Source organism: Halichoerus grypus, chromosome 3 (assembly GCF_964656455.1).
Source record: "Halichoerus grypus chromosome 3, mHalGry1.hap1.1, whole genome shotgun sequence".
NCBI classification, from domain to species: Eukaryota; Metazoa; Chordata; class Mammalia; order Carnivora; family Phocidae; genus Halichoerus; species Halichoerus grypus.
Genome location: NC_135714.1, coordinates 31940808 through 31961188, shown reverse-complemented (window position 1 = coordinate 31961188; position 20381 = coordinate 31940808). Strand labels below are relative to the sequence as shown.

At 42.3% G+C, this 20381-nt stretch overlaps 1 protein-coding gene and 1 long non-coding RNA gene across 5 annotated transcripts in view; one reads left to right on the top strand and one right to left on the bottom strand.

Moving 5' to 3' along the window:
- The first annotated feature begins 1183 nt into the window (after positions 1-1183).
- LOC144381335 (uncharacterized) lies at positions 1184-7806 on the top strand. Its single transcript, XR_013446314.1, has 4 exons — positions 1184-1316; positions 2226-2314; positions 6658-6732; positions 7252-7806. It is a non-coding gene; the product is annotated as an uncharacterized LOC144381335 (long non-coding RNA).
- Positions 2395-20381, bottom strand: part of FAM114A1 (family with sequence similarity 114 member A1) — a 68577-nt gene continuing 50590 nt past the window's right edge. For all 4 annotated transcript variants that reach the window (XM_036112380.2, XM_036112384.2, XM_078068513.1 and 1 more), the window contains 6 exons: positions 18052-18143; positions 16136-16297; positions 14833-14972; positions 12108-12180; positions 7817-7870; positions 2395-6093 (listed from right to left, as the gene is read on the bottom strand). In XM_036112380.2, coding sequence (XP_035968273.1) covers positions 5968-6093; positions 7817-7870; positions 12108-12180; positions 14833-14972; positions 16136-16297; positions 18052-18143 — 647 coding nt within the window. In that variant the 3' untranslated portion in view covers positions 2395-5967. The remainder of the gene's footprint in view (positions 6094-7816; positions 7871-12107; positions 12181-14832; positions 14973-16135; positions 16298-18051; positions 18144-20381) is intronic.

The window sequence follows — 20381 nt, the reverse complement described above, 5'->3', positions numbered from 1 at the left end:
TGGAGAGACCTCACCAAGAAGGTGGCTTTTGAATAAAGACCTGGAAGAAGTGAGGGAGGGAGGGAGCTGTGAGTCTGCCGGAAACAAAAGTATCCCACACATCTGTGACGGAGATGCCTTCCAGGACCAAATAATTCTTTCTGACGGAAAGTCTTTCTGTCCGGCAGTCCATCATTTGGTTTCTTGTCCTTTATCACATTTCTTAGCTGTGGGACTTTTTTTTTTTTGCAAAGATAGCAGGCTAGAGCTTTCCTGCAGAAGTGTCAAAAAAGGCAATCATTGTTTTCAATGAGAAACGGATCATTCAACATGAGGTTTATAACATGAGGGAGAATGGGATGTATAGGTTGCCCACCTTCTCTTGGGATCAGAGGCATCAGCAGGAAAAATGTGGTTAGGCTTCTGACAGGGAGATTTGTGGAACAATTTATCCTGCCTGAAGCCACAGGATAGGAAGAGGAGAGCCCAGGTATTAGCTGGAGAAGGACTCAACCCAAGGGAAAATGTCCTTTTTATGACCAGGTATCTGCTTGTCCGTGGGCTCTGTCCAGTATTTTATATACTGCCTGGACATAAATCCTAGCTCTTCCAATTATTCGGTGGATAAACATAGAGATTATTGAACCTCTCTGAGCTTCATTTTTTCACCTGTAAAATGGGTATAATAATAGTAGCTATCTCATAAGATTGACACTGGGGATTAAATGAGATCACAGAGGTAGAGTGTCTGGAACATAGTAAGTACTCAGTAAATAAGAATGCCACTACCATTACCGTCATCATTATTTGGGTTTCATAGGGAACAGCATCAAGGTCAGAGGCAAGAAGGCATTATTTAGTACATCTTTAAGATATTTATTAGTATCTCACAGCACCTGGTTCTGAAGATTCAGCTAAACGGCTGCCTAGATAAGTCGGTAATCTTCAACACAGGGAGAACATAAAAAAAATCCCTATGCTCCAGGCAGGTAGTAGAGGGTTAAGGATTTTCAGGAAGGGTGGTGATTTACAAATGGGTTTCCCTGGCACCAGGGAAGGGGGCGGGGGAGGAGGAGGAAATGGAGCCATTTTAGGCGTATCAAAGGCACCTGTGAGACAGGAGGCTGGGTTGATGGCCAGGAAGCTGCTTGATGTAAATGTCTGTGAAGAGGTGATGTGGCCAGCCTGGGGTGAGATTCATCCAGGGGTGACCTTGCATGGCTTCATTCTGTGTCTCTTTAGTCCCACTTTGTTCTCAGTTGCATGGAAACAACCAAAGCTGACAACCAAATCTTTCAGCTACAAATCCACCTCACCGCGTAAAGAGAGCTAAACATGTAAGTGTTCAGATGTCTCTAAAAATAACCCATGACGTTTCTTTTTTGTTTGGAGGCTGTGTGTAGTACTTTAAAATACGCTGGCTAGTCAGGTCCAACTGCCCTGGGTTTGAATCCTGGCTCTGTTTCACTAGTTGTGTAACGTTGGATGAATTCTAGAATTTCTCTGGGTCCCAGGGTTCTCATTCGGGCCGTGGAGATTGTAATAATATCTACCCAGTAGTGTAATTATGGAGATGAAATGGGACAATGCTCATAAAATACTCAGCACAGTGTCCGGCACATAGTAAATACATATTAATTATTATTATTGAAATCTTTTGGATGGATTGTTTTCTGAGGAGATCAACGGGGAAAGGGTAGTATCATCGGAAAGAAAGGGGAAGGGAAGAAAAGCTGTAGAAAAGAGAAGCAGGACTGTAAAGGCTGATCCAGGAAGAGAGGCACTTATGAGCTGTCAAAAAAAAAAAAAAAAAAATCCTGAGAGAGAAAAAGGATAACATGGCAGGGACTCAAAGGCAGAGAGAGGCTTAGCTTTGCTTTTTGCCAAGGTTCCATCCATCTGGTCTTGGCTTCTCTGCTGGCTTTTTCCTCCAAATGATAGCTCCAGAAGCCCAGCGGTGAAACCCAGGGCAGGGAGATAGATCATCTCTGAATCACCCCAAATTCTGCACTCAGGGGAGGCATATAAAAAATGTACATATTATTCTTTTGCAGTATAGAATTCCCCTGAGACTAATAGAAGAGACAGGCCTGTCAAGTGAGTCAGCAGTGACCACAGGCAGACATAATCCCATTGCTTTTTGGCTGACAACTCATGCAGAGGGAAATATTCTCTGATCCAGACAAAGGTAAATGTGGCTTAAATCCCCACACAAAATTCTAACCGTAATTCTCTTCTATCCCCAGTCGATGATGACCCCAGATGCCAGAAATATCAGAAACACCGTCTCTGCATTTCTTACTGTTGGGTTATAATAATTTAGTCATTGCTAAAGGTAAGATTCTCAAAGGGTAGGATAACTCATTATTTTCAGATCTAAGCAAAAAAAAAAAAAAGAAAAAAAGAACAGAGTGATGTGTTTCCTCAGATTTGTTTAATAGCGGGTATCATAGCACAGACTCTATTACGGGGGAACATACAGAAAATGAGCACAAACCTGAATAAGTTATGAGCTATCTAGAAGAACAAAACACATGGTGAACCACATGGTTTTTTTTTTTTCTTTTATGTGAATGAAGGGTGGCTGGTCTGGATCCACTCCTATGGCTTTTTGAATTCTAATCAACTATAAAAACAAGGCAAAATTGCAGTTCTAAAACAGATTGTCAGTATGTCCTCTTCCGATGTGCCTTCACAAACACAGTCATTTAAGAAACCAGGTTGAAGTCTGGATCTGAGTTATCAGAATGTAGGGCATGATTAAGAGGAAGATCAAAGGGCAATTTTCACATTACAAAAATTAGCTTAATGCTGAAGAATAATTGCTCTTGTAAAATTAAACATGGATTGAAATCATGTATTATGATCCACCCCATCTGTTTAGCATACACTTTATCTATCTATCTATCATCTATCTATCATCTATCTATCTATATCTATCATCTATCTATCCATCTATCATCTATCATCTCTCTCTATACATATATATTACATATATTATATATTTTTTAGGAAAGAAGAGAAATATGTTTATTTTACATTTTTGCTAAATTACTTTCCTAAGACGTAATTCCAAGACCTCTGGGATGCCTTTGATTGAAATCCACCTGTTTTTGTTTCTAACTTAAGTGCAGCGTGGCCAGCCTGTGTAGAAGGTGACTTTCCCCGATAGGTGAGCTCCTGGGTCAGCTGACGTCTACAAAGCACAGAAAAGCTCTCCTTTCTGCATTCAGACTTCTACCCTATATTTAGCACTTTCCTTTAGCCCACCCAAAGCCGATGCTTCTCCATCCCCTCCGAGCTCTGCTGCTAAGGTCCCTGGTTCCTTAGCTGGTGTTGCTGAGGCTCCTGCCACTGCCGCAGCTCAGCTGGTCACACTATTCATTTAATCATGAGCTTGCAGTGCAGCGCTGTGTGAGACCCGGAGAGAAGACAGGATTCTGTTCTCAGTGGGATAGAATATTTAAGCTTAGGCCTCTGCTTTAAGATTTGGGACTCAATTTCACCCTTTAGAGCCCTATGTATCAATACCCCAAGGCAATTTTTTTCTGGGATGCATTTTGCTTTGAATTGGAAATATGCTTTTGATGTTTTTTTATTTAATAAGGCACAGGCACAGGACTACATTCATTATTTAGACTAGAACTTATTTTGCACTTGATGTAAGAAAAAAAGCTGCTACACTTGTTCAGGGTAATTGCATAGAGTGAAATGAAACCAATTTATGTAAAGGATTATTGAAGGAATACAAAACTTCCAAAGTAAGCCTGCTAAATCATTCATTCAGTAAGTGATTGACATTTGCCCAGATTGGGATCGTGGGCTTTGCTAGGTTTTAAAGGAAAGCAAAGAAGCAATTATTTAAAAGTGAACATGAAAACCAGCATTGAAAGAGAGCAATCCTGGAGGGTGGATATATTTTAAGTGATTATTCTCTCTTAAATAATGTAATTCACAGACCATTGGGCTCGGCCCCAGTAATCATCTCTCAGCCTGTTTCTACTTGGCAACCTTTGATATATCGTTAAAACATATGTAAATGCAATGTAAATAATGTCAACTACATTTTTAAAGGACAATTATCTCTTATTCTTCTACAGATTCCTATTTCATTTTATGATTAAAAATGTTGCTATAAACTAAATGGGTGCAGTTGGGCTTAAAGTCTATTTCTGGGAATCCAGCTCTTGAAACTACTCATTCCTGTTACATTTCCAGTTAATATCTATAAATCCATCCGACGCTAAAAAATCTGATGTGAAGAAATTGTAAATCTAAGTCCTTTCCTCTGCTCTAGACATAATATGTCCAAAATTTACAAAGAGGTAAATGCAACATTTTCATCAGTTAATTGTTCTCTAGACTTAATATCAGGAACATTTCAGGCAATCAAGAAGAGGAAAAAAGAGCATCTTTAATTGATTCCTCAGAGAGTTCTTTTCCAGATTGTAAATCATTGTTCTTATGTTTTCTATTTGGTTGTTTCAGGAGCTACACAAATGAAATAGAGGATGCAGATGAATAAAATGCTAACAAGATACAGGGCAATATTAAAATGGTCCCACTTTACCTGGATGGGATAAAGATAGTCTACTCCATCAGAGGAATAAAAGCAAATGTCAAGGAAGGATTTTTACCCTTACAAAAGTACATGCTTCATTTGCCTTGGAGAGAGCCATGGGGCAAGACATCTTGTGATGAGGCTTGTAGGGATGCAGAAGGGGCTCTGAAATAGGAGCTGGATATGAACCCCCACCCGGAATGAACGAATGAACTTAGCGAGCTCAGGAGAAGCACCCACTGTCAGTGCCTCTCTTGGTTTCAGAGGCTCCTCGACAGCCTCTCATGGATCAATATACCAGTCAGTCATCCCACACATCAGTATTTTCTGCCCTTTAGAATTAATGATGGTATTTACCATTAGTGAGTGTGATCGGTGAATTTATAGAATATCTTGCCTCAGATTGAAAGATGTAGTCTGGGGGTCTGCTGTGTTAAGATCCCTTTAATTTTCTATTTGAATGTCTCCAAGCTTTGTAATTATGCGATCATGTACTTATGGTCATAATGAGTCAAGTTTAAACTGGATTCTCTTTAGTACCCCTTTTTCATATATATTTTCACCCCATATATAAAGTTTGGGGTCAAAAAGTCCAGGGAGTGTTGAAAAATACAATAATACATTGAAGGGCAGAACATTAAAAAAAAACAAACCACTAGTTTACCTTGCTCTTCAAATTTTTTAAGGTTTAGAAAATTTATTAGTATTTTTAAGCATTTTAAGAATTATTCTAAACCATCTTCTGCAGTATTTGTCTAGGGGCACCTGGCTGGCTCAGTTGGTAGAGCGTACAACTCTTGATAGCAGGGTTGTGAGTTTGAGCCCCACGTTGGGTGTAGAGATTACTGCGAATGACTGTCTTTACTGGGTTGAGATCATGTTCCTTTATTGTGAGCACACAGTAGAAGCTCGATGAAAGCTTCTTTTCAGAATGAGTTACTATAAAGAAATACTTACGTTTCTCTTTTACCATAATAGGTACTATCTATAAGTAGTGTTATCTTTGCCTATGATATTTATATAACAAAACCAAGTTCAGTATAAGAATTGATTTAAAGTAATACTATAAAGAATGGGAACTTAAAGGTGGGAAATTAAAGGATTAAAAAAAAGTCTCGGATCTGCCCATGAATTTCTAAATATAGCATGCTTGGCCAGGAAAATGGAAATGAATATTGGTGAATGAACTTCAAATGAAAGGCAATTATCAGTATAAAGCCATGTAAATTTAAATTAACATAAAGAAAACACAACTATTTGTAAAACCACCATATACATTAAGAGACAGGATACTCTCTCTCAACTTGATTCTCCAGACTGTCCATGCAAAATTGCCTGTAGAGTCCTCCAAGGGGCGTCTGGGGCCAGATGTGGAGAAAACATCCCCGGAAATGGTATTATCCAAGCAATGTGGCCTGCCCTCCTCTTTAACCAGACGGAGTCTGGCCAGGTTCCGGCCGAGCTTCTGAACAACCCGTCTGGATCCGTGAAACCTGCAGCACAGGCAGCAGCAGCTGGAGGGCGTCCTGGATGTACGTGGTGCTGTTGCAGCCCTGGGAGGAGGGAGACACATGCTTGGAGGGCTGCCTTCAGGGGTCAGGCCTGGCAGTTCTTCCCGTCTGATAACGGTCCCTCTCTTCAAACCTCGCAGTATTTTATAATACGTTCCCTTTAATGTTGGTGCTTAAAGCAAATGTAAACACATTCCTTTGGATGGAATGCATTCAGCTCTTCAACAGAGAGAAGAATTCTCTCCCCACGAGGCAAGTCATTTCCATAGACTTGGAGGGTACATCGATATGTGTGCATTCATGACCCAACATGTCTGGTCATACCCATCCTTCTCCCAGACCAACCCCACTGTCCTGAACTAACACAAAAGCACAGTGTGCAGGGAGCTCTAGTGTGTCTTAACCTAGAGGTGAATAAACAAGCATGGGCTCCATAAAGGGAACTGGAGATATTATTGTGCAATTATTCACAGCCAATCCTTGAGGGCTGTCCTCCTCCTGTGCATGTTGGTACCTTCTCCTTGGTTTGGGTATTTGATGTTGCCATTCGTGTTCTGTGGTACCCTAACATACAGCAGTGCACAAAGGGACCATTTAATGTTTCAGGTCACCAAGTCATAAGAAAACTCCCACTGGGGAAATGAATCAACATTTGACCACATATTCTTCATGATCAACATAGTAAGTGAATCTGTGGAAGCCTTCTGGGTGGCCGGGAGAGACACTTTCTTGTTCCACAGTCTGCCTCTGACTGCCTGGCTTTCCTCTTAGCTGGGTCCTCCAGAGCTTGGCTCCTTGTCCCTGATGGTTGACCTCACCCCCCTGCGTGGTGGTGTCCTAAATGGTGACACCTGATGCCACCGCTCTGTTACTTTTGTACCTTGGTTGTTTTCCTTAACAGTAAGGCACAATTCCCACAGACATCACTGTAAGTATATAAGTAGCCTTCCCTGACTTGCATTTGGTAATTTCCAAACTCTGCAATTGACAGCTACTTCAGTGTATGTCAAAAACTGCTGGATATGCATTGCCCGTGTTCAAACTTCACCTGTGAACACCTGTGGTTGCAGCTGGGCGCCTTGGGGCTATAGATATGCCAATTCCTTATAGTGAGGCCCCTCCTGGAAGGTCTTCCTCCACTAGTCACAGGTGGAACACAGCAAGAATGAAGCCTCCCAGGCCTATTTTCTTCTCTCTTAGGTTACTACCTCTGGCAAGACCACAGCGGTCTGGGGACAGTGTTACTGAGCCCCGGCGAGCCGGCAGGCCATGGACTGAGTGGTCTCTGAGGACAGAGCCTCTGGTCACTGAACAGGCAGAGGCTAAACAGTCCACTGGTCAACACTGCTAGTCTGAAGCTTAGACCCAGCTAAACCAAAGGTTCTCTTGAATGGAGAGAAGTGCCCATTTTTACAAAAATCACCACTGAGCAAGAAGCCCTCGTTGCAGCCGCTAATCACAGTGTTAAATCTGGTGTCAAACTTGGCAGCAGAAATGTGCTTCTGCCGGAGGAAACAGCAACAGAAATAACGTGCAAGCTTAGCATTTCTCTTTATAATCAGGAATTCTTGAAAATTAGGGATTGTTGTTTCACCCAAGGGTTTAACAGCTGGTTGGGCTATACACATATACTCAAAAAAGACTGTTGATGGCAAGATTTAGAATTGCTATAACACTCGCTGCCTGGGAAAAAGACAAAAAAAAAAAAAAGTAGCTCTAACATTTGCTTTGATTCAGAAGCACTTTCTCTCTGGGGGCCACTTACCTCTAACAAGACACTATTGATCATGGGGTTAAGGACCTCAGCCTTCTTGTCGCTCTGTGGAATCAAAAGGATGAAATTGACAGATTAGGTGCTCATACTGCAAGGCTTGCCACGTCAAATGTCATATGCTGGCTTTGTTGAGGGATCTCTTAAAGAGGAAGGAGAGGAGAAATGGAATGCTTATTATAGACCAGGCTTCACATTTGGTGCTTCTTCTATATAATCTCGTTTAATTTTGACAGAAATCCTAGTAGGTAGGGAAGTACCATGATATGATAACCTTAATTTAGAGATGAGAAACTAGAATCAGGAAGGTTGAGCAACTTGTTTAAGGTCACATAGCTAGAAATTTAAACACAGATGTCTTTAAGTATTGAAAGCTTGTAGCACGTCTGGGATTACAGGGTGGTGAGTGAGGCTGGGTCGTACAAATACAGGGTTGGGTCCTGTCTCTACTGAAAATGTTGATATTTTGTTCATCATGATCTTTTCGCATTCATTTTCATTTTTTAAATTTTACATTAAAATATCTATCTAGATGACTGATGTTGTTTCTTTGTTTTTGGGGGGGGGCTGGGGGCAGGGTAAGCTCTTAAATTTTGCGGGTGAGTTAAGTACTTTACTGGCCCACCCTAGTCCCAGCCCCAGTCAGTAGCCTTATTTTCTTTCTTGTTTTAAATGCAAACATGGGTACTTGGTTCTAGGGTATGTCTTCCAGATCAGTAGCAAAAATAACACATTTTTTTTAAAGATCTTTTTCTTAATTCTTTTTTTTATAAAAAGATTATTTATTTTAGAGAGAGGGGGAAGGGAGAGAGCGCACTCTCTCTTTCATGCCGGCAGCAGGGAGGGGCAGAGGGAGAAGACAGAAAATCTGAAAGCCGACTCCCTGCTGAGCGCAGAGCCCAACATGGGGCTCCATCCCAGGACCCTGAGATCATGACCTGAGCTGAAATCAAGAGTCTGACGCTTAAATGAATGAGCCACCCAGGCACCCCCAAATTAAATTTAATATCACTTCCAGACAGATCTGAAGATTCCAGTTTGCAAAACATGAATATATGTAAAGCACAGAGAGACAGAGCCTGAATTAAGTAGGTGTTCAAAAAGTGAGAGCTAGTGTTAGTATCATTATTATTATTTCCACTATAAGTCTATCAATCAACAGTCTTCTCTAAGTGTTCACTTTACTCTTAGACAATAAATAGTTAAAGGGCCTGGAAAGAGAGAGGGCAAGTTTAATAGGCTGGTGTTCCTTATTGTACCCAGACGACTTTATGGTAAACAAAAGTATATAGATGGAATATATCTTTCCAGAGCAACGCATTTTCACTGACACTACTCTACTGAGGGCAAAGTAATGTCTTACTGGGGAAACCACAATGGAGTCTTGGGGAAAAACTCTTTAAAAACCCAGTCATTTTAGTAACTAACCAGAAAATCCATTATGGTATTTGCTTTCATGTTTATTTGATTATCAATAAACCTCTAAAATATAATCAAAGTGAGGGCAATAAAATGACGTTGGTTTTCAGAATCAATGAGATATGCATGCAACTTAAATGGAGTCTGGAGAGCGATATGCACTCATTACCTTCAAGTTATGAATAATGGCTATTTCAGAGAACAGAAACTCGATGTAAATGATTCATCTTAGCACAAGATCAGGGGGATTGTTGTGACGGGACGGCATTTCAGTAAACTCTGTTTAGCTTTAGCTTTTTCTTTCTCCAAAGTGGTAACCCGTGTCTTCTGGGTTTTGTGCACACAAACATTGGTACGCATGTACGATATACCTAGGTGTGCACACAGGTGTAAGTGCAGGTGCACACCCAGTTGCTAGAGCCTTGCTACTCAGAATGTACACTGTGGATCAGCAACACTGTTATTATCTGAGAACTTATTAGATGTGCAGAATCTCAGTCCTCATCCCCAGCCTATGGGCTCAGAACTTGCATTTTAACAAGTTCTTCAGGTGATGTGCCTTCACCTTCAGGTGTGAGAAGCACTGTGCTGGAAGACAATAGGTCAAAAAAAATGGGAAGCAATACCGTGAATATTACCCACGAATGTAAATAAATGGATGTCCAACATAAATCATAGATAACATATAACACACACACCTAAAGACATATACATCCTCATCCCTAGATAGCCACAGAGAAACAAACAGTTGGCCATCTGTCTGACGGGCAGCCACCTGGAGGTGAGAGATCAATTGAGAGGCCTGGGGGCATTGGTCACCCCTTCGGGCCTCAATTTCCCACCTAGTGAACCGGGGAAAGAGTGAGAAGGGGGTACAGAGAGCCTTGGGAAGCTGGGTGGCTGAGGCCATCTCATCCTGATTAAGACCTCGCACATCTCTGTAAGCCTGGCAGTTACACCACAGTCCACGGGTGTCGGTTACTCAGGCAACACTGAGCACAGAAATGCGTTTTATCAAGCCTATCATATCAATGAACTTCTCTCTCTCCCTTCACTCTTCCTACATACAGTGAAGCTCTTACTGTGGAAGCCCCCAAATTATACAAGTGTGAAAGCTCATGCTTTGCAAAATAGGAGAAGCAAACCAGATTCCTTGACAACAGAATGAATAGGTGGTAGGTAGCTCAGCCCTAATTAGTCGAGTCACTTCTCTGCTGACTGGTCTATCATCATTTCCGCTTCTTTTGAGAACTGCCCTTGGCCTTGGTGGGGAGGGGGGTGGGGAAAGTGCGCCCCAACAGCCAGGTAGGTCTGCATGATATGATCCTGCCCCGGTCACTACAGGTGACACCAGGTGGACATGTGACCTGCACTGATGAGCCTTGCAGGCTTCTCACTCACAAACCCCGAATCCGAATGGAAAGACATGGGGTCGGGAAGTGCTACAACTCGGTCACATGAATGGCAACACTTTGGAGAGAGAGGGTATTTGTATCCTGGTGCTGGGTCCCCACAGCTGCTCACATGGCTCCACCTCCTTTAATAAAGTCCCTTCTCTGGGTCGATTATGTAGAGCTTGTTTCTGGTCCTTCCTGTTAAAGGCTGAATTGAGTCCTCGCAGAAAAGATCTGGTGCAGTCCTAACCTCCAGAACATGGGAATGTGCCCTTACTGGGAGACAGGGTCATCGCAGATGTCCTGAGTCAAGATGACGTCCCACCGGTCATACCCGAATCCCATACAGATGGTGTCCTTATCAGAGAGAGAAATCTGGACACGGGCACAGAGGGAGGATGATGTGAAGACAGAGAAAGAGCTTGCAGTTAGGCAAAGCATGCCTGGAGCCACGGCAGTTGGCAGAGGCTCCCTGAGAGAGCATGTGCCTCCGACACCCTGACTTCAGCCTGCCCGCCTCCAGAACCCGGACGTGACACAGCTCGCGGTACCCGAAAAACAGGCCCCGACGGACACAGGAAATCGAACGCGCTCTTCCTCACGGCAAGATCTGCCCTTGAGTTCAGGGCCTTAAAAGAAACAGTAGAAAGGTTAAAAAGGAATAGTTTCCACTTGTCTTCCTGATGCCCCTAAGGTGGGGTTATATAATGTGACTGGCCTCTGAAGAAAATAACCAGAAGCCGCACCTCCGAACAAACGCCGAACCTTTCAAAGTTGTTCCCTTGAGAACAGAAACACTTAGGCGAATCGGTAAAATTTTTTTTCTTTTGGTTACAGTTCAAGTGTAATAATAAAGTAAAGAAAGCTCTCACCTTGGGTGGTGTATATACGACAGGTTCTGAGGGCAACAGTGAATGCGAGTATTCAAATTATTTTAATAGAGATTCTTGAATTATAGGTCACAGATATTAATTAATGAAAGGAACTTCCATTTGACTTCTATTTATTTATTTGAGAGAGAGAGAGAGAGCAAGAGCTGGGCGGCGGGGAGGGGCAGAGGGAGACAGAGAAGCAGACTTTCCGCTAAGCAGGGAGCCTGACTCGAGACTCGATCCCAGGACCCCGGGATCATGACCTGAGCCCAAGGTAGACGCTCAACCAACTGAGCCACCCAGGCGTCTTTGAATTCTTTTCAAACAAATAAAGAAAATGAGGCCCAGAGATGTTTCAAAACCCACCTACTACGTTGTAAGTCGGAGATGGGAGTGTCAGGACGAGAACCCAGTCGGGTGAGAGCCCGAGGCTGCCTGTCCTGACAAGGCGCTGCTGGTCTGGTCTCAGCAGACATCATGGCGCAGCTTCCGTTTACCGAGCTGCCAGAGAAGGCGCTGCAACCTGCACTTCTCCTCACACTGCCTCACACACCCATCTTCCATAAAGGGTGGAAAAGAGAATCGATATTAGAAACTCACCCCAACAGTGGTTAAAGAATTCGTAAACTTCTTTGATAAGGAGGCCACTTCTTTACACATCGCAGTAGTTAATCTGAAAGAAAAAAAAAAAGTGGTTTGAGGATTTTCCATCAGATAAAATAATTGAACCATCAAGACAATGACTGGTATTGATACCGTATTCCATTTAAAAGAACACACACAAGTTTGAAGATGCTCTGTAGAAATGGGGTTCCTCAACAATCTTCCATGATTCACAATCACCGTTGAATCGAATCCTGGTTTTCTCTGCAGGCGTAGTTAATGAATAATCACCTAATTCACCCTACTTCTTTTTAGAATCAAAAGCATATGCAGGAAAATTTGAGGCTTGAGCTCCATATGTTTAGAGGTGTAAGCCTCTTGCCAAGTGGTTTTCCTCTAGCTTTCTGGTCATTTTGAAATAATAATGAGCATTCACTGAGGTACTATGTTAAGTACTTCATTTTTTTTTTAAGATTTTATTTATTTATTTGACAGAGAGAGAGAAAAAGCGCACAAGCAGGGGAAGTAGCACAGGGAGAGGGAGAAGCAGGCTCCCCGCTGAGCAGGGAGCCCGATGCGGGGCTCGATCCCAGGACCCTGGGATCATGACCTGAGCCGAAGGCAGATGCTTAACCACTGAGCCACCCAGGCACCCCATTAAGTACTTTTATATGCGTAATCATATTTAATCCTCATAGTGACCTTATGGATTACATTAATATCCCCATTTTATAGATGATAAAACTGGCACTTAAAAAGGTTAAGCAACTTTTTCTTTTTTTTAAGTAGGCCCCATGCCCAACATGGGGCTTGAACTCATGACCCTGAGATCCAGTCGCCAGCCAGGCGCCCTAAGAAGGTTAAATAACTTGCTTAGGACATGGGATAGAGCTGGGATTCAAACTCAGATGTCTCTTTGTTTCCTGATTATGTTTTTTATTAGATGCCTCATAATAAAGATCCTATAAAATCTGTTCTTATATCAAAACTCCAAGTTCATTCTAGCCATTTGACTTGTAAGGAGTTTCCCCAAGAAAATAATGCAAGACAGGCGCAATATTTAACAAACATTGCTTTGATGACAAAAACCGAAAACAACCCAGTTAATGTAACGATGTGAGTATTATCTGTTCCCTTTTATAATTCATATATATGACTTTTACTAATAGTGGTTAAAATACTACTAGAAAAACAGTAACTCCAAGTCAAGAATCTTACATGTTAAAATATCTAGTGAAATCAGTAGAGGTAAGCTTTATTTTGATAAATTCTAAGTTATGTATGTATTTGTTGAGCTCTATCTGTCCACCATTCCTTCCATCCATCTATCCAAAACTTATCTGCAGAAAGGGTCAGGAATAAGGTCCAGGGATAGCCCAGAGCATTTTGTCTATGTCCTTGGGCAGGTGGGTGGAAAGGCACTTATTATACAGACAGATGTGAAGTCTTGTTACCTTTTGCTTGGTGCAGCTTGGCAAGGTTGGGATAATCTGGACTGGAAATCAGAGGTGCTAAGAGTAAGGTCCTGCTATACATACTTAGGGACTTCTGAACACCCTCCCTTTACAAATAAGTACCACAAATATAAAAGAGCACTTAGATGTTTTCAAGTTTTCCTCCTTTTCCCATTCCTCTTGCTTTTATACATTAAGGTAAGTACATATTTTTCCTAACTCTATTAAGTGCAGGATTGTGTGGTTCTTATAATATCTTTCATTTTCCCATGTTTAGGTAGGAAAATCTAGACTAGATGACAAATCCTTACAAGTGAGGAGAAATGCTACCAGTAGTACAAAGATGCTAATATTGACTTTTTGGAAGGTTCTTCGACGAAACATCTGCTCCCCAACCTACGATGCCAAATGCAGTAATAAGCAAAGACTAGTTAGCTAGCAAAGTGAATGGGTGTGTTGCAATGTGTGTGTGTGTACCCATATATTTTTAGGAGGCTCTATTTTGTCTCCTGTGTCTGTGTAGTAATGAGAAGGTGTTCAGATCTGTGCTAATTTTCTATACCACGCATAAAGCCATGTGGGTAAAGTTAATGGCTTGTTTTTCAGCTCCATACCAACTGTTTTAATATATGCTCCATACCGACTATTTTCATGTATATAAAGTTACATTGATACACATTTTTATTTTACTGGATAAACTAATAATAGGGGGTACTATTTGTTGAAGAAGATAACATATGACAGCACATATGCACACACATGCAATCCGCAGGGAACTGGCTTACATCACCAACCATCACTGCCAGTATTCAGAATACGCAGAGACTGGTGCTGGTGTAAGTCCCTAGGAACAGCAGGGGTGTGTTGGAATATCTTTGTGAAGCTGGCTGAGAAGTCGCATAAAGATGTTCTTTCTCTATTCTTGTGGTACGTTAAAAACACAATTACCTTAAAAATCTGTCCTTCTAAGACTTCGATCTATGAAAATAAACACTTACCCTTGAACGATTTAGTGTGTCTTTCCTTAAATCTCTTCATAAATAATTCCTAGTTAACTATTATTATTCTTGCTAACATGATTCGGCTAAGAATCTTATGAGTCCTAAGAGAGCCTATTTCCTAAGATGACCACAGAACAATGGAATTAGTTGACTTGTAATTTAAATCTTTAGTAGCCCATGGGGGGTGTGTGTGTGCACGTGCGCGTGTGCATCTGAATGGCACATACACGTAAAACTGGAAACATAAGAATTAAAAGTAACATTTACTTTATCAGAACTCTTGCTTGGTCCTGAGCTGGTTTTTCCTCTTCTTGCCCATGAAGAATTAATTCTGCTACTTTGTGAAGCTGCTCGATACAGCGTGCTGTTACTTCTGCCAGACTTTCGATGGACAGCATATATACTTCCTGAAACAGATAAATGCAAGTAAGACAATTATTAACTGAGCAGGAACTTTTTAAAAAACCCTGTGATGTGGGGCACCTGGCTGGCTCAGTCCATAGAGCATGTGACTCTTGATCTTGGAGTCGTGCGTTGGGGATAGAGTTTACTTAACAACAACGACCACCACCCTATAATGTCAAAAAAAAATTATATAATTCTTTAAAAAAATGGCCTGAAAAGTTTACCCAAAGATTAATGGGCATATCTGAGGCTCTTCTAAGTAGAAATGCTGCCATAAAAAGGAAGTGTTGCCAGGTCCCCAGGGACATGGCAAGCCTTACAGCTGTGTCCCTAGTTCTCAGAGCGATTCTGGGCACTCACCAGGCAGGGGCTCAAAAATGCTTGTGGAAGGGCAACTGAATAAATAAACTGCAATGGCCATTTCTCTTTACAGTGACTAAGTTTAAAAAGTTACTTTCTTGGGGCGTCTGGGTGGCTCAGTCGGTTTAGCAACCAACTCTTGGTTTCGGATCAGGTCATGATCTTGCAGTTGTGGGATCGAGCCCCTCATCGGACTCTGCACTCAGTGCGGAGTCTGCTTCAGATTCTCTCTCCCTCCCCCTCCCATCACTCTCTTTCCCTCACAAATAAATAAAATCTTAAAGAAAAAAAAAGAATTACTTTCTCTAAAATGAAAATTCAATGTAAAAAATGAAGTTATGGCAAACTCATTTTTGCACACAGGCAGGCTATAAATTATGCACACATAAATTTATTAAACTACAGAATAAAAACTGTGGCCGTGAAATTTTTTTTGGAAAAAAGCTTCAATTACCTCATTAGTTTATGGGGCATAAAGACATTTTATAGTTACAAATTTGCATATCAGATGGAATTTTATCCTAATGATACATCAACAGTGTTCTCAAAGATCTTTTTTCCTTTAAATTATCATCATAAAGCTCTGGAGAAAAACGACAATATCTACGCTAAGTCACAAATTGTCCTGGCATTGAAGAATTTTAGTATTTGTCACATTAATCTTCATATTTCTATACTGTTAAAACAGGGCGCAAATGAAAATGAAGTGGTTTCTCCTCACTCGAAATTCAGCTGCTAATAAAATTGAAGTCCTATTGCTGCTCTTCACGTGGCAAATCTGAATTTATTAAATAAATAAATTTACCTCAACTGTCTTAGTTCTCCTTTCTTCCTTTTTGTCTTCTTCGGGATTTTCTGATTTCTCTTCCTTTTCTTCCTCTGTAGTGTTCTCCTCCAACTCTTCCGCCATATTTATGGACACCGTAGTCTGATCTTCTTCTACCCAGTCATAAGCTTTCTTCATGGCCTGTGAAGCCCCCCCATCCAACCAAAGCAACACTTTTGTTATGCAAATTTGGAGACTAAGACATTCCAATCCCAAAAACGAGAACAACGTTGCCCTCCACCTTCCCGGGGTGGGGTTCTCTCTGCTTTCAAAAAGTTGATGGGCAATTCCTCAGTCTCCTTAAAAACACCTTGTTGGTGCTTTCTGGCGAATATAAAGAAAGGCAAGGGGCCAGAACAGAAAGGAAGGATGGAGAGAACACTGCAGGACCTTTTTAAAGAGCACTGTAAAATGATACACGGATTAAGAATGAAAATGACAGTCACCTTGAAAGAGCGATAGTATATTTTTCACTTTTCATGACCAACTATAAGAGAATAACAGTACTTTTTTTATATATATAGGCGAGAGATTTAGCCAGGGTCATTGCTAAAGCAAATTTCCTCATTTGATATGTCTCATGAAGCCCTTAATGTTTCATGAACCTAATAACGTATGACGCAGGGAGGATGAAGGATGGCTCAGCTCTTGCCCAGTCACACCAGGGGAGGATGGGAGCTGTTGTCGAAGATCCGGGGCTGCTCTGTGACTAGTTTAATTTCACATGAGTGCAGGTGGAGCAACCTGTGGCCGAAAAGAATTACGGCTAACTTGACCAAGCAGAACGGCCTCCCTTCCCTGCCTGTTATTCCCTGAATTTAGAAAGGGCAGCCTCACCCAGCTTTTATCATGATAGTTTAAAGCTGTTTGCTTAAGTGCAAGTTGTATCTGGGTTTATGTTAAACTTGCTTCTCCTCTTAAAGCTCACCTGATTTTGTCAATAAGCCAGTGGGACCTTGGAGGCACCACACGCACACGCACACACACACACACACACACACACACACACACACACACTCTCTCTCTCTCTCTCTCTCTCTCTCTCTCTCTCTCTCTCCCTCCCTAAGCAGGGGCAGGTGCTACACAGAGATGAATGAGGCAATTTCCCACTGTGTTCAAGTCACTGACCTGTCAGAATCGGTGACCTCTATCTGAGATAAAGAAATTACTCATATCTCCCCCTCACTGCCTCATCCTGTCCTTTCCTCACCCACCTTGATAAGTGAGGGCCTGCGTTCCCTACTGCTTGCTAAAGAGAAGGGAAGAAAAAAAGAGTGAGCGAATGGGAAAAAAAAAAGCACAGTTTTAAGCAATTAATAATGAGTGTCCTCATTAAGAAACTCCACAGCAAGACCTTATACTAAAACTTGCAAAACATACAATTAGAAGAAGCCAGAGTGATAAAGCTGGATCGTTCTTGGACACCATGTGGCACCGGCATTTGGGGTGGGTGGGGGGAGACATGTGGCTGACTGGGCTGGTGGGCTTCTGTCTGCCTGATTCTGGCACGTCACCCCAGTGGGGATAGGGGAGATGGAATCTGAAAAAGCCCTTTGGTGATTCTGCACCCCTTGTCCTTCCCCTGCGCGGAAGATACCCACTGCTCCGATACGCAATTCTATCTTGAGGAGAAGTGACTTGATCAAGGTCACAGGGTAATTACCAGTTAAGTTGCAACTAAAATGCAGGTCTCGGCATGGCACAGTCTTGCATGTTCTCTCCCAACACATTTCATTGTGTGGCCTCCTGGGATCTTAATTACCGGCCTCATACTCTCCTCCCCTCATGTGCCATTTGGGGCTTGGGGTTTTTCCATTTCAGGTGGATCACTTGAATTTTACAACCAATACCTTTAAAAAGCACAGCAACAATAAAAACTCCGACATAGCGCTGACCTTATTGAGTTTGTCAGGCGTGGCTGCAACATGTAATTCAAAGAGAAGTTCCGTAAGCATGCTGGCAAATTCTTCTCCCTTTTCTTCTAAGGCTGGAAATAGAAAATGACAGAAGTAAGAAGCATGATTTATTTTTCATCCTTCAAAATGTGGCAGCTCCCCTGACCTTACAGCCTGCGGTCAGAGTCAAAGTGGGGGGGCTGCAGCAGCCCCCCAACCCCCCCACCCCCTGGCTTACAAGCACGACAGTCAGGCAATCAGCTACTGCTGTGTGAGGGACTGCCCAAGCCTTGTTGCTTGACGTTCTAGCTGGGGTGCCCCCAGGCTGGCCTGAAGGCAACATGAGGACAGGGAGGGACGTATCTGTCTTGCTCACAGCTATAGATGATCGGTAGCTATTTGTTGAAGGAGTGACTGAATGAACAAATGAATGATGTATCTCAGGTCTAGAAGACCTGGACCACGCTGTATTTATGACCTGGAGTATTATTGTGCTTAGCATTGCAACCCTAATAATACCCAGGACACCCTTTTATGTCCACAGAGCCACCGTGCTAAGCAAGCAGAACTGGTCTCCACGGGCCATACACTATCTGATGTAACGACACTGAATCTCTGGAGAGATGTCCCAAGGTTTGCAAGGACACCTATTGGTCCCATAATACTTCTTAGTATTCTTCCTTCCAGAATGGGAGCTACCTAAGGACAGACATGCTATTTGTTTCTACTCATTCCTGAATCCAGAGTATCTAACACAGTGCCTGGAACATAAGTGTTTAATAAATACTTAGTATTTATTTAATAAATATTATTTATTTATTGTAAGTATTTATTAAATAAGTATTTATCAAATAGTTTGTTGATAAATTATGTCATATAGAATAATATATATATCACATATATCATGTTATGCATAATATACCCTCAAATAAAAATAAATTGATATCATTGGTGGGCAATAAAGAGAGATTTTTAAAAGTTATAATCTTATTTCTTTTTCTCATTTATATCTATGGGTTGAAGCCATTTTTAAAGTTTCTAAGTGCTAAAGAATTGACTCCACAATGGGTTTACCACCAGTTTGGGGAGGAATAAAAGCATCATTAATCTGCCCTGATTAAACCATCTGAAAATACTCTGGCTTACGTCAGTGGGTGAAGGCAGTAGCTTCAGGGAAAACTAAACCATGTGAGAAAAACTGTATTTAACACTTGTGTGTATGTGCCCTTTTCTGTTTTACAGACAAAATGGCTAATTAGCAGCTCGTGAAGATAGCCAGGGTAACCTGTAGGTCTTTGTTCACAATATTTGGCTTCATCATTTTATCATCACCTAGAATCCACATATTCTCAGGGGAGAGACAGATTAATAAACAGATTAGAGAAGTAAAACATATATGTCAGATGATAAGTTTTATGGAGAAGTATAAACCGAGGCAGAGGAATAGGGACGGCTGGGGGTTGGGAAGCAAGAGGGCAACTGACAAGGTGTCATTTGAGTAATGACCTGAAGGAGGAGAGGGGTGAGCAACACCAGATGGGGTGCAGGAAGGGAAGTCCAGCCAACGCAAGGTCCGGGAGAGAATGTGCCCGGCTTGCTCAGGGACAGCAAGGAGGCCAGAGTGGGGGCAGGGAGGTGTGTGCCTGGCGGGGGCCGGGGGAGAGAGAGGACTGTCTCTGTTCAGGATGAAGCTAACACTAGCAAATCATTATAACCCAAAGAGGTAAGTGCGCTGAGTGAGGAGGCTTTTGCAGTACCTAATCTTGTCCTCAGAGGGGTGTTGAGAAGGCTTCCTGGAGGAGGTGTTGCCTGAACCTAGCCTAGCTAATGCCTACTTGCATGAAAGGAGAGATCGAGAGCTAGAGAGTCAGAGAGAGAGAGACAGAGAGAGACAAAGCTGAGATTCTCTCTCTGCTAGGCAGAGATCTTGGTCTAATCCTCTCTAGGTAGGCAAAGTAAGAGGGGGTAGGGACACATCTGGGCGGCATCAACAAGGTCTTGTTCCCAAATTACCTGGTCCTTCTTATTTTGTATGTGGCAATGTTGCAGGGCAGAAAGAGCCCCGGACTTAGTTGTGGCAGGTGTGGGTTTTACTCCAGCTCCCGCATTCAGAGAATCTGTGGCCTGGGGCTAGTCATGGGTCTAGTCATGCCCTCCTGTAATTAAGGATAATAAAACCCACCCATTGGGGCACCTGGGTGGCTCAGCTGGTTAAGCAACTGCCTTTGACTTGGGTCATGATCCCAGGGTCTTGGGATCCAGCCCCAAATCTCACTCCCTGCTCAGCGGGGAGCCTGTTTCTCCCTCTCCCTCTGCCCTTTCCCCCTGCT